At 51.8% G+C, this 10,838-nt stretch overlaps 1 protein-coding gene across 1 annotated transcript; it reads left to right on the plus strand.

Annotated features, from left to right (window-relative positions):
- Window positions 1-508: 508 nt before the first annotated feature.
- Window positions 509-1,499, plus strand: MIND_00181500 (Zinc finger protein; the record flags this gene model as incomplete). The annotated part of the gene is made up of 2 exons (XM_037358729.1): window positions 509-739; window positions 795-1,499. The coding sequence occupies 2 exons, from the start codon at window positions 509-511 to the stop codon at window positions 1,497-1,499; spliced, it is 936 nt and encodes a 311-aa protein (XP_037223824.1).
- Between the last annotated feature and the right edge of the window lie 9,339 nt (window positions 1,500-10,838).

Consider the following 10,838-nt stretch of genomic DNA (forward strand, 5'->3'; position numbering starts at 1 on the left):
GAGGAACGACGCCAAGTATGAAAAATCTACTAGTATGGCTGACCCGTATTCCGAGTCCGGTGGTATTCGCAACCTTGTACAGCACTGTAAAGTCTGTCACTTCCCAAAAACGCGGGTGCCGCTTGGGACCAGCCCTGCGGGTCTGTTTGTCCCTCCGGATTCGCGCTCGATGCCTCTTTATATGCTCTTTACCCTGTTCCACGGGACTCGATCATGCTCACCTATAAGTATGTATATATCTAGGGAGATGCCCAGGACACGTTGAATGCGCGGGGCCATGCATCGGTTTCGAACAGGCCGACGCTGAGCAAGCGAGGTTTGCCCCGGACATTGGTCATTGGCTATAGAACTTGTTGCTAGAACATTCGGCAGTAGCATAAGTGCTTGGAACAAAGGCGCGTGGCCCCTTTCGCAGCGCATTTCCGCTCTAAAGCATATCGGTTACGCAGGTAACGACATCAGCCTCGATTCAAAACACCGTGACGTTCCTCACGTGCGCGTGACACTCATGTCGTCGTACCACCACCACCGAAGATCCGAGTTTAATTTCTGGGACAAGGGTGCGCTTCTCTGCGTGCGGGCCCCGTACGTGACCGTACTTACAAAGAACATTAGCGTTATGACGGTGTATTGCGACCGCTGCGACCGCTACTTCCCTCACTACGGTGCCCTCGCGCAGCACGAGGCGGGCGTCGAGCGCACACTGGCTCTGCGACGACTGCGAGATCGACTACACGACGTGGACGGGGCTGAAGGAGCACTACGTCCAGAGCCGCAGACACTTCTACTGCCAGCACTGCGACGAGCATTTCGACGATGGCGGCGAGCTGGCGGAACACATGGACGACGCACATTTCTACTGCTCTTCGTGTGAGCGGGTGTTCAAGAACGAGCAGGGGCTGCACGAGCACTGCCGCCAGTCGAGCGTGCACCACTACTGCACCCCCTGCCGCCGGCTGTTCACCTCCGCAAACAACCTCAACGCGCATATGAACTCGGCGCTGCACAAGCCACGCACGATCACGTGCCCCGGCCGCGGCTGCGGGCAGTCCTTCATCAACGGCCCGTCGCTCGCCGCGCATCTCGAGGCGGGCAGCTGCGCGTCGGGCGCGAACCGGCAGTCGCTCAACCGCTACATCCGCGCGCAGGACACGCGCAACGTGATCACCGACCCCGCGCGCCTGATCGCCGCGGCGGAGAGCGACAACACGCGCTACGTCGCGACCGGGCGCAGCTGGAACGGCACCGCGTACGAGTGCTACCTCTGCCACGGCAAGTTCCGCACGCTGCCCGGGCTTAATCAGCACCTCGCGAGCCCGCGCCACGAGGAGCAGACGTACATCTGCCGCGGGCCGGGGTGCAGCCGCCGCTTCCAGACGCTCAGCGCGCTGTGGGCGCATGTCGACAGCGAGCAGTGTGGTGTCGCGCGCTTCGGTGCGGTGAAGCGCGCGATGGACGAGCTGTCGGACCGGTTGCAGAGGACGAGGATTGCGAATTAGAGGGACAGAGACGGAACTCGATGAAAGCAGAAACCTTTACTGTCTGTACTAATCGATAAGTTTGACTGCGATGTACAGAACCCAGGTGGGAGCCTGCGCGCATTCCGTTCACATCTGGGGCAACTTATAACCCGACAAAATCTTATGTATTATGAGGGAATGTGGGTTTTCTACCATAGAACATAGTTGGTGGACCACTGAATCCTATAGGTTATGTAGACTTCGACGGTATGCTACTAGAGCATTCCAGTCCTCCAGAACTGATATTATATATTTTTGAGCTACAAGATGTTAAGAAAACGAGACACCACCTTAATGGAAACCGTGCGCCGCGTGTGCATTCGCGCGCCGGAGCATCAGCGCATATGACGGCGCGAGGCCGGACCAGAACTCTGCCACGTCCAGAGAGATCACCCCCGCGCTGTACGCCACACGGCGCAGAACCTCCTGTGCCGCTACATCAGAGCCAAACAGCTGTGCAGCGCTGCATGGTTGCTCCTGATTTGGCGGCAGCCTGAGCTCGACGGTGGAGTAGGTATACATGACAGTGTTGCTCAGCAAAGTAATGAGGCCGCATTCCAGCATTGCGTCCAGCATTGGGTTTGGTTTCAGCGGCAGAGCGCGGACGAGAGGCTCCGTGCGCCGCAGGAACTGGGCCGCAGAGTTGATGCGTCCAGAGATCAGCGCAATGTCATGGCGTGCTGACAGCTTTACGTCTTGATCAATCGGCATCGGCAACTAGCGGGCCGACTGGAAGGTCCTCGTAAGCGTCGTAAGAGTTGTTGTTGATGTGGTGATTGATGTTGTGATTGTTACTTCAATAAAATGTGACCTCAACCACATGACTGCGGAGTTTCCGCGGAGTCCAAGTGCGCGAAATTGTGGACATGGGTTTTCACGCTTTTGCGCAATTTGGACTTGGGGTGGGCTGAGGGGTGGGCCTGCCTTATATATGGAAGAGCAGCCTGGCTTCAATGACCCTGCTCTTCCTGTTGTGGGTTCTGGGGGAAGACAGTGAAAGTGGATCAGTCTGGTCTGTGCTTCATTAAATTGGCGGAGATAGGATGTGCTGTGGTAAGCCAAGGGGTAGCGAGGTTGGTTCAACACCTTCCGAGCTGAGCTCAATCTCTTGGTCATGGTGTGTTCGTCAGTGGTTTGCTAGTAGCTGTCTTGTTGTGGCATTTTATCTTTGGTCTGGCAGTCTTCCTTAAGACTGCCACTAAGCTGATGGGAGAGTAGTGACCTCCCATTCAGCCACTACACCTGATTGGCAACTCAGTAAAACTGCTAAAAACAGTTCAGAATAACAAAAGTCTTCTTACAAAGTGGATCATCTGGGGGATTGTACTCTTCCTGCATTCACAACTCATGTTGGCTTCTCTTTCTGTACTATGGGTATTTTTTTTCTTTTTTTCCCACACTTTAGGGCCAGCCCTATAAATAACTTATATATAAAAAAATATAAAGACTGGCCCTAAAGTCTTGAGGGCCAGCCTTATAAATGACTTAGTATAGAAAATATATAAGACTGGCCCTAAAGACTCAATAATTAGTTGAACTTAACTGCCAGGACTTTAGGGCCGGCAACTTTGCCAAGTTCAGATTGACCACTGGGCCCTAAGCCTGATTGTTCATACTTGGAAGTAATTAACTGCCAGCCTTCAGAATAACTGCCCGCTTTGTGAGGTGATAGATGTTACAAATTAAACACTAGGTTCAGTTTTGACCTAAGCTTAATTGTTACTAGTTGGCTCACAAAATGCAGAAAGGTGAAAAATTACGAGTGTCTTTTAAGGTGGAAATCCGCGGACTCCACTTTAGGGCCGGCTCAATTGATGAAAGTTGTAGATATTCAAAATTAATGACTAGGTTCAGTTTTGACCTAAGCCTAATAGTCAATGGTTAGGCCAGAAAACACAGAAATGTAAAAAATCACGAGTGTCTTTTAAGGTGGAGGTCCGCGGAATTCCACTGTAGTTCAATCCCTAAGTTAAACTTGACTTTAACCTAACTGCCAGGTGGAAATCCGCGGATTTCCACTTTAGGGTCGGGGGTCAATTAATGAAAGTTGTAGATATTCAAATTTTATGACTTGGTTCAGTTTGGAGCTAAGCCCAATTGTTAATGGTTAAGCTAGAAAACACAGAAAAGTGAAAAATTACGAGTGTCTTTTGAGTGGAAGTCCGCGGAAATCCGACTTTAGGGCCAGTTCAACCCTTAAGTTGAACTTCACTTAAGATGGAAATCCGGAATTCCACTTTCAAACAGTGTTAGGGTTATAACTTAGCCAATTCTTATCCGTTTGGAATGATTTATATACCATTAGAAAGCTATTCAAATTCTCTATCACATGGGACTGAAGCATAAGAGCCAATAAGGCAACTGCCAGTCCAGATTTGAACTTTTTTCCTGTTACTAACATAACTCAGTCAATTCTGATTCATTTGGGATAATTTATAGATCATTGAAAAGGTACTGAAAATCTCTACTTTGAGATGTGTTGGTACCTGACAATCTCTGAAACTAGCCTAACAGTGTAACTTGGCTAACTCTCAGTTGAACTTACCCTGGAAGTTGACAGAATTCTATAATGAAAGTGGTAGATTACAAAATGTAGAAGATCATAGGTGTCTTTTGGGGCGAGGTTCAAAACAGTAAGGCTTATATTTCAATGAGCTTTGACTTGTTGATAGTGATTCTGATATGGTCAGAGAGGTATGAGAAAGTTCTACAAACTTGATTACACAACATGACTACACATCTATCAACTTTTACTACAGAATACTGTGGCAGTTGAGCTTATTTCTAGTTTGACCATAAAGGTCTTCTTCACAAGAGTTTAAAACTTGCTTTCAACTATACATTCACAGAATTTCAATCAAATGACTTCAAAGCAGTATTAGGCTCATTACTGAGGTTCCTATATGGTCAGAAAGGTATTGAAAGGCAAGACTAACTGACTTTTATAACAGTCAATGACTAGGTTCAAAACAGTATTGGGCTTGTACCTCTAATGACCATTTGGAATCTGTCATATATATGCACAAATGTCCAATAGGCCTACAAACTGGTCTTTGATTGTATACCAAACTTTGACTACAAAATACTCCTTCACTGCTGAGTGAGTATTCAATTTCTAATGATAATCAACTCTGTCAAGGTTTCAACTCACTTTCACTGACCACAAATCTATTGACTTTTGTCAATACCACTTATGGCAGCTACTAACTGCTAAATAAGTATTCAATCTATGAACTCTGTTAAGATTTCCGCTTTATTATTTTGATATCAATTATATATCATTAGAGAGGTTTTAACTTGGCATTGAACTCACTTTTATTGACTACAAATCTATTGACTTTTGTTAGTGCAACTTATAGGCTATTACTCTATAACTTCAAAACAGTATTAGGGCTGTATCCTAAAGGCCTCTGAATCTAGCATTCAGCTCACTTTTACCTGGCCAAAAATCTCACTTGGGCTTGTCAGAAGAGTTTATCTCAGTCATTTTTTGAGCTTCCAGAATGGTTCTGGTATGGCTGGAAGGGTCTCTGAATATACTATAATCTAGTATTCAACTCACTCTTACTCAGCTCAAAATTTAGTCCAGTTGTTGAATGTATTGACTGAAGACTGTACTTCCGAAAGAAAAGTCACCTAATGGAGATAGCAAAGTTCAGTTCAGTTCAGTTCAAGTTCAAGTCCTTTGTTCGCAAACACCAAACCTGAACTTGGTTCAGGTTTGGCCCCAGCTTGAACTTTGAATCAAACTTGGCATTCAGGTTCAACCTGGTTTAGTTCGCATTCAGAAGAGACTTCGCACATGGGCGTGGCCAAATGGCGTGGGCCTGCGCCAACAGGCGTGCATGCCTGTGATGGTGTGGGTGTGGCGTGGGCGGGTGTGGGACACCTTCGGCGCCTTACCGGTGGCACCGAGTGAGCTATTGCCATGGCCCGATGCCTATATGGTAGCCTTCCATCGACTAAACGCAAGCTTCGCCTGCGATCTACATGCATCAATCATGTTTGATCATCGCCCCCCACAGTACCAAGATGTCTTGGCGATCCATTCAACACCTCTACGCAACCTCTACCACCTTGTGTGACTTACGGCGAGCATGGAACACCCACCTTTTCTAGGGGCTGGTCAGCCCTGCCATATTGGCAAGGGCCTGGAGTGTTAACCCTGGGACTAGTTACGCAATGTTCCCACGTTGGACGTTGAGCACACGAACCGCAGAGCGTGATCGCGAGTGCGTGGCTGTGTATCACTCAGTCAGGTTGCTGCAGTCATCCTTGGTGGATGCTAGTTGTTTGTCCGTTAGTGTCAGCATGTCGACCCTGAGGATGGATGTCGGGGAGTTTGTAGGGCTGTAGAGCCATGTACGGTACGGTCTCTGACAGCGCGGGGCGGCCCCATGCCGCACCGTAAGCCCTCGAGTTCAAGGCGCTTATGGTACGGGATGGTGCCGTCACGCCGAATACGGTGACGGTACGGCCGGCTAGGCCACACGGTGTGACCTGGGCCAAAGTCGGGCTCCGAGCGACTGGGCTGGGGCGGGCAGCGGTGCCAAGCACCGGCCGGCAGTGCAGGCCCGCCTGAGTGCTGGCCTGGCTGTGTTGGCTGACCACCAGCAGCCGCTGGGCCCTAGCAACCGGCGCCCAGGGGTCCGATACCGGACGGATCGACGATCTCCGGATCAAATCCCAGGATAGCCGAGGTTATACAGGACCACCCTTACGGCGTCACCGACGTCCCGTCACCATACCGTCAACTCGGTCCCCAAGGGGCCTTACGGTACGGTTACGGCGCCGTATTACGGCTGGCCGTACGCCGTATATTACGGCGATGGCCTACAGCCCTAGGAGTTCGGGGCTCCAAAGGAGGTACCGCGACTCCTTGGGCCTGACACGACCTGATTCGAACCTCAACAATTGACGGAAACAAGGGACCGTGTTAACAGGCCCTTTCAGTTCAACTCTACCCTGACAATCTGTCTGTTCTGTTCCAGGCGCACGTTCTTAGGAGAAACCTTGCATGGCCTGACGTGAAGCCTGACATCAACCATGTATCCAAGCTAAGTTCTGTAAACAAAGAAATTCCTCAATTATATTGCTTATGTAATCATGTTTGTATTACTTATGTAATCATGTATCAGATCATTTCACAGTCACTTAAACTTATTTCCCTGCTGCATTTCCACATAGCTTGAATAATATTGAATTCTAAAAGAAATGAAAAATCCTCAATTATGTTACTTACATAAGCACATTCCCTAACTGCATCAAATCTACTATTCGCTTGCAGAAAACTGGTGGTATAATTCTCATACTTGTTAGTAAATGTTGTGTCTAATCAACTCCCTGATGCCCCAACAACATATCTAAGCTAGATTTGACAACAGAAAGATTCCTGAATCACATTGCTTATGTAATCACATATTTGCTTATTTTCTAATAACTTGAGCTTAGGTGTTTCCTACAGTATTTGAATATGACTATGAAAACTTCAACATAGCTAAGAAATTAAAGATTGTTTTTCTGTTGCAATTCATATAATATATGCCGATTAGTCCAAAGCTCGACATAGGCGGTTTAAATCCAGATTATGTTTTATATTGTGTTGTGTGTGTTTGTTTGTTTGTTGTGTTCATGTTGGAGTTGTTTTTTGTGGTTTTCTGTTTTTCTCTTAGTTTCTCTTTGCTCACTTTCCAAGTGTTTCAATACTACTTCTGCATAGATGTTCAAGTCTGTTTCAATCTGGTTTCAAAGGGCTACCAATGAGTCTTCAACCCAAAATAGGTTTGATGTGAGTTCACCAATACAACATAGTGTAACAGCTGAACTTCACTGTTGCAATTGATATTGTGTCATAACTCAGGTAAAATCAATCTAGAGAGTTTTCAGTCCAGCTTAAGAGTGAATATTGAATGAAGACATAATGCTACAACTAGCTACACGAAGTTCTCAGATGATATACCTCCATGCCTTCCGCGCCCTCTGGCCGAGTTTCGGCTCGATCGGCAGGGATGTCTTCCCTCTGGAAGACCTTGTGTACTGCTCCAGCAGCGCGTTGAGGGATACGGGCGGGTTCGCTGGCGGGGTAGCGGTATGTCTCCCCAGCTCCATGCGCCGTTTATACCGATGAGGTGTGCGGAAGGCCGGCTGCGCGGCAGGACGGCGTAATTGCGCCTTTGATCGCGCGGGCCAGCCGCTGCCAGTGATCCGTTCCACTTGTGAGTCCACGGCCCGCTGGCCCTGGGGCAGTGTCGGAACGCGGGGCAACGCGTGCACACAACGCAGCCGCATGCCGGCGTGATCGAAGGACGAGGAGCGCGGGACAATGGCGCAGAATGTGCGTCATATTGCAATCAGCCTTCGAATTCAGCAGAGGACGGAGGTCACTCACCGAGATGGGACGGCGCGAGGCAGGACGACGGCTGGGTCGTTTCCCTTGGGATTCGCTGGAGACGGCCGCGCAGAGCCAGGCGCCCGCTTGGAACTTGTAGAAGATGGAGAGACATATTTGTCCTCCCGCCCTGTGTGTATCAGGCGGAACGAACGAGAACTGGACCCACCACCCTCGAGTTTCGCGCGACAGAGTTCGCTCCGCGCCGAGCGAGCCGCTGCCCCGTTCCCCTTGTAAATTTCAGGAACAGGAGGGCCAGAATGGCGCTAACCTAACCCTAACGAGTAGCAAATGTGCTTGGCGCTCACCGATCTCGCGCACAGCAGCGACGATGGCCTCCATCGACTGAGGAGACGCCGAGACAGCTGTGGCCGTGAAGAATGAGTGGCGTGCCTTGCGCGTCGCGAGTTTCGCGCCAGTAGACCGCCCTGATACGGTGCGCTTTTGTGAATTTGGCCCCCGAACTCCCGAGTTGTAGGTGCAACTTCTTCGTCCAGAGTTTGAGCAAGCCGTGGTCATCCGGGGCCGCGATGAAGGCAGGAGAGACGAAAGGGAAGGGGAGTGGGCAGGATGGGCCCAGTTCGCGCCAAGGATGGCTTTGGAGTCAAAGTCACTTATAGTTGTTTGAATTCAGCCTTTGAATTCAGCAGAAGACTGAGTTACCGACCTAGCGAGAGGCGCGATGCAGCACGACAACTGGGTCGTCTGGCTTAGGATTCGTTGGAGATGGGCGCACCTAGCGCCGCTGCCCGCGGCTTCCTTCCTAGACTAAACGCGCGCGAGGCGGGCCGGGACGCGGCTGCCTTCGGAAAACCCGGCGGGCCAGGCGCTGGCCCGTTCCGCCTGGAGTTTCGAGAGGACGGAGGATATATTGGTGCTCCCCACCCTGTTGGTATCAGACGTCACGAGCAAGAACTCGGCCCGCCGTCCTCGGGTTTCGCGCAACAGAACCCGCTCCGCGAGACCCACCCGCTTCGCTATTCGCCCTAGGCCTGAAAACTTCAGGAAGACGAGGACTGGATTGGCGCTACCTGCGATGAAGATTTCAGACAGAACGAGCGACGAATGCGCTCGGCGCTCACCGACCTTGCGCTCAACGCGGACAACAGCGACGACGGCCTCCTGGACTGTGGAGAGTGGAGACGCGCCGAGACGATATATCCAGCCTCTGAGTCTCCCTGGACGTTGAGAACGCGGTCCGGGGCGATTTCTGGGCAAGCGGCCAAGAGTCGGCCATAGTCGCGCCTTGCGCTGGCCCGGAGCGGGGAGATCGCCGCAAAAGTCGACCGCAACGAAGAGGGTGGCCCAGGGCGTGGGTTTGGCAGTCGACGCCATGGCGCGTTTTCGTGGTTGGCCCCACAACTCCCGCGTTGTTTCGCCAGAGTCTTCCTTGCTGTGCGTTGGGGTTTTGACTCGGTAAGCCGCGGGCGTCGGGGCCGCGAAGAGGGCAGCAGAAACAAAGCAACTGGCAGGAGGGCCTCGTTGGAAGGACGGCTTGGAGTCGTCCGTGGACTGGCGACAACAGGGTACATGGTCTGAGGATTTTGACAGGGATGGCGATCCACCGGGCGGAAATGGCCAGGGCTGCAGGATGCCCCAGTCAAAGAGGTTGATGACGCGCCTGAGCAGCAAGGCACGGGGAGACGGGGGTTCCAGCGGTGAGCATGTGGTGGTTGATAAAAAAGCACGCTGCAAAAATCCGGCATCGGGCCGGGGCCGGGCGGGTTAGCCTCATGATGATGAAGTTTTGCTCCTTCAAGGGCTGCGGGGGTGTGCTGGGGCGGGGCGTGTGTGGGGCCGGTGGATGCTTCTTCGTTGTGCGCTGGAGCGGGCCGAGGGTCGGCGTCTGCGGCAGCGAGCGGGCGCGGGTGTGGGAGCAGCTGCGAGGCCCTGTGCGCGCTGGGGCAGGCTCAGGTGGGCTGAGGTGAAGGGTGGGCGGCTGGCGCTGGCAAAGAAGGGGATGACGGGTGTGTTTTTTCTGCTCTTCTTGGCGTCATGTCCGTCTCACTCTTCCCCGTGCTTCGCTGGGCTCGGCCCCCTGCTTTCCGCTTCGCGACTCCTCTCGGCCCGCGCGGTCTCAGCGGTCAAGCCCCTTCATTCTCGCTGGGGCTGCCCGTGTCTTACTCCTCGAGCCGTGCAATATCTCTCGCTCTGGTTCTCTCTGTCCCAAGCCCTTCCTCGGGGCTCTCGGGACGCCTCGATCAAAGGGGTGGGCTCTTTAAAGATTGCGTGACACGGGAGGAACGGGTGCGTCCAACAAGCTCTTTTCAGTCGGTCCAACTGGCTTTCTGTACCTATCTTTGGAATTCAGCTGCAGCGCTTGTATCCTCGCAACAAGCGCGACTTCCCGTGTCCCTTCTTCTAATATACCTGCCGCTCAGTGGATTTCGGAACCTCAAGAAAGAAAAAACGAAGGAACAAGAGGCGGCGGATAATGGTGTCGTTGTTCAGCCACTCTCATGGTGACACTCTTCATGTGGGAAAAACGCCGACAACCGCCTCCTGTCAGAAACTCTCAATGACCTGCTTCTCGATAAACTTGAAAAAGAGCACCATTCCTTCGATAACCGCCGCCATATGCACCTCCGTCTACCATAGAGCTCTCAGCTCTTAATAAACTTTGATCAGCCACCGGCCAGACCGCTCCGATGGGGACGACTGATGTCCGCGCAGGGTGTCGTACTATATAACCTCTCCTCCTTCCCCGCCCCCGCCGCGTCCCCATCAAGGTCCCGGGCCCGGTCCGCTGTGTGGCGATATGCAAATATCTTATTTAGCTGCGTATAGCAAGCGTATAGTGGCTTGATCACGTAGCCGAGAGGAGTATGCAGCCTGGCCTACGAGGACTCGGAGGCGTACCGCGCCGGCGCCGGTTCGCACCACACGTATGCATTGGAATGCGCTGACCACAAGGGGGGGTTCAAGATCCT

The sequence above is a fragment of the Mycena indigotica genome (genome assembly GCF_014461135.1).
Source record: "Mycena indigotica strain 171206Taipei chromosome Unknown Mind.scaff0002, whole genome shotgun sequence".
In the NCBI taxonomy this organism is placed as follows: Eukaryota; Fungi; Basidiomycota; class Agaricomycetes; order Agaricales; family Mycenaceae; genus Mycena; species Mycena indigotica.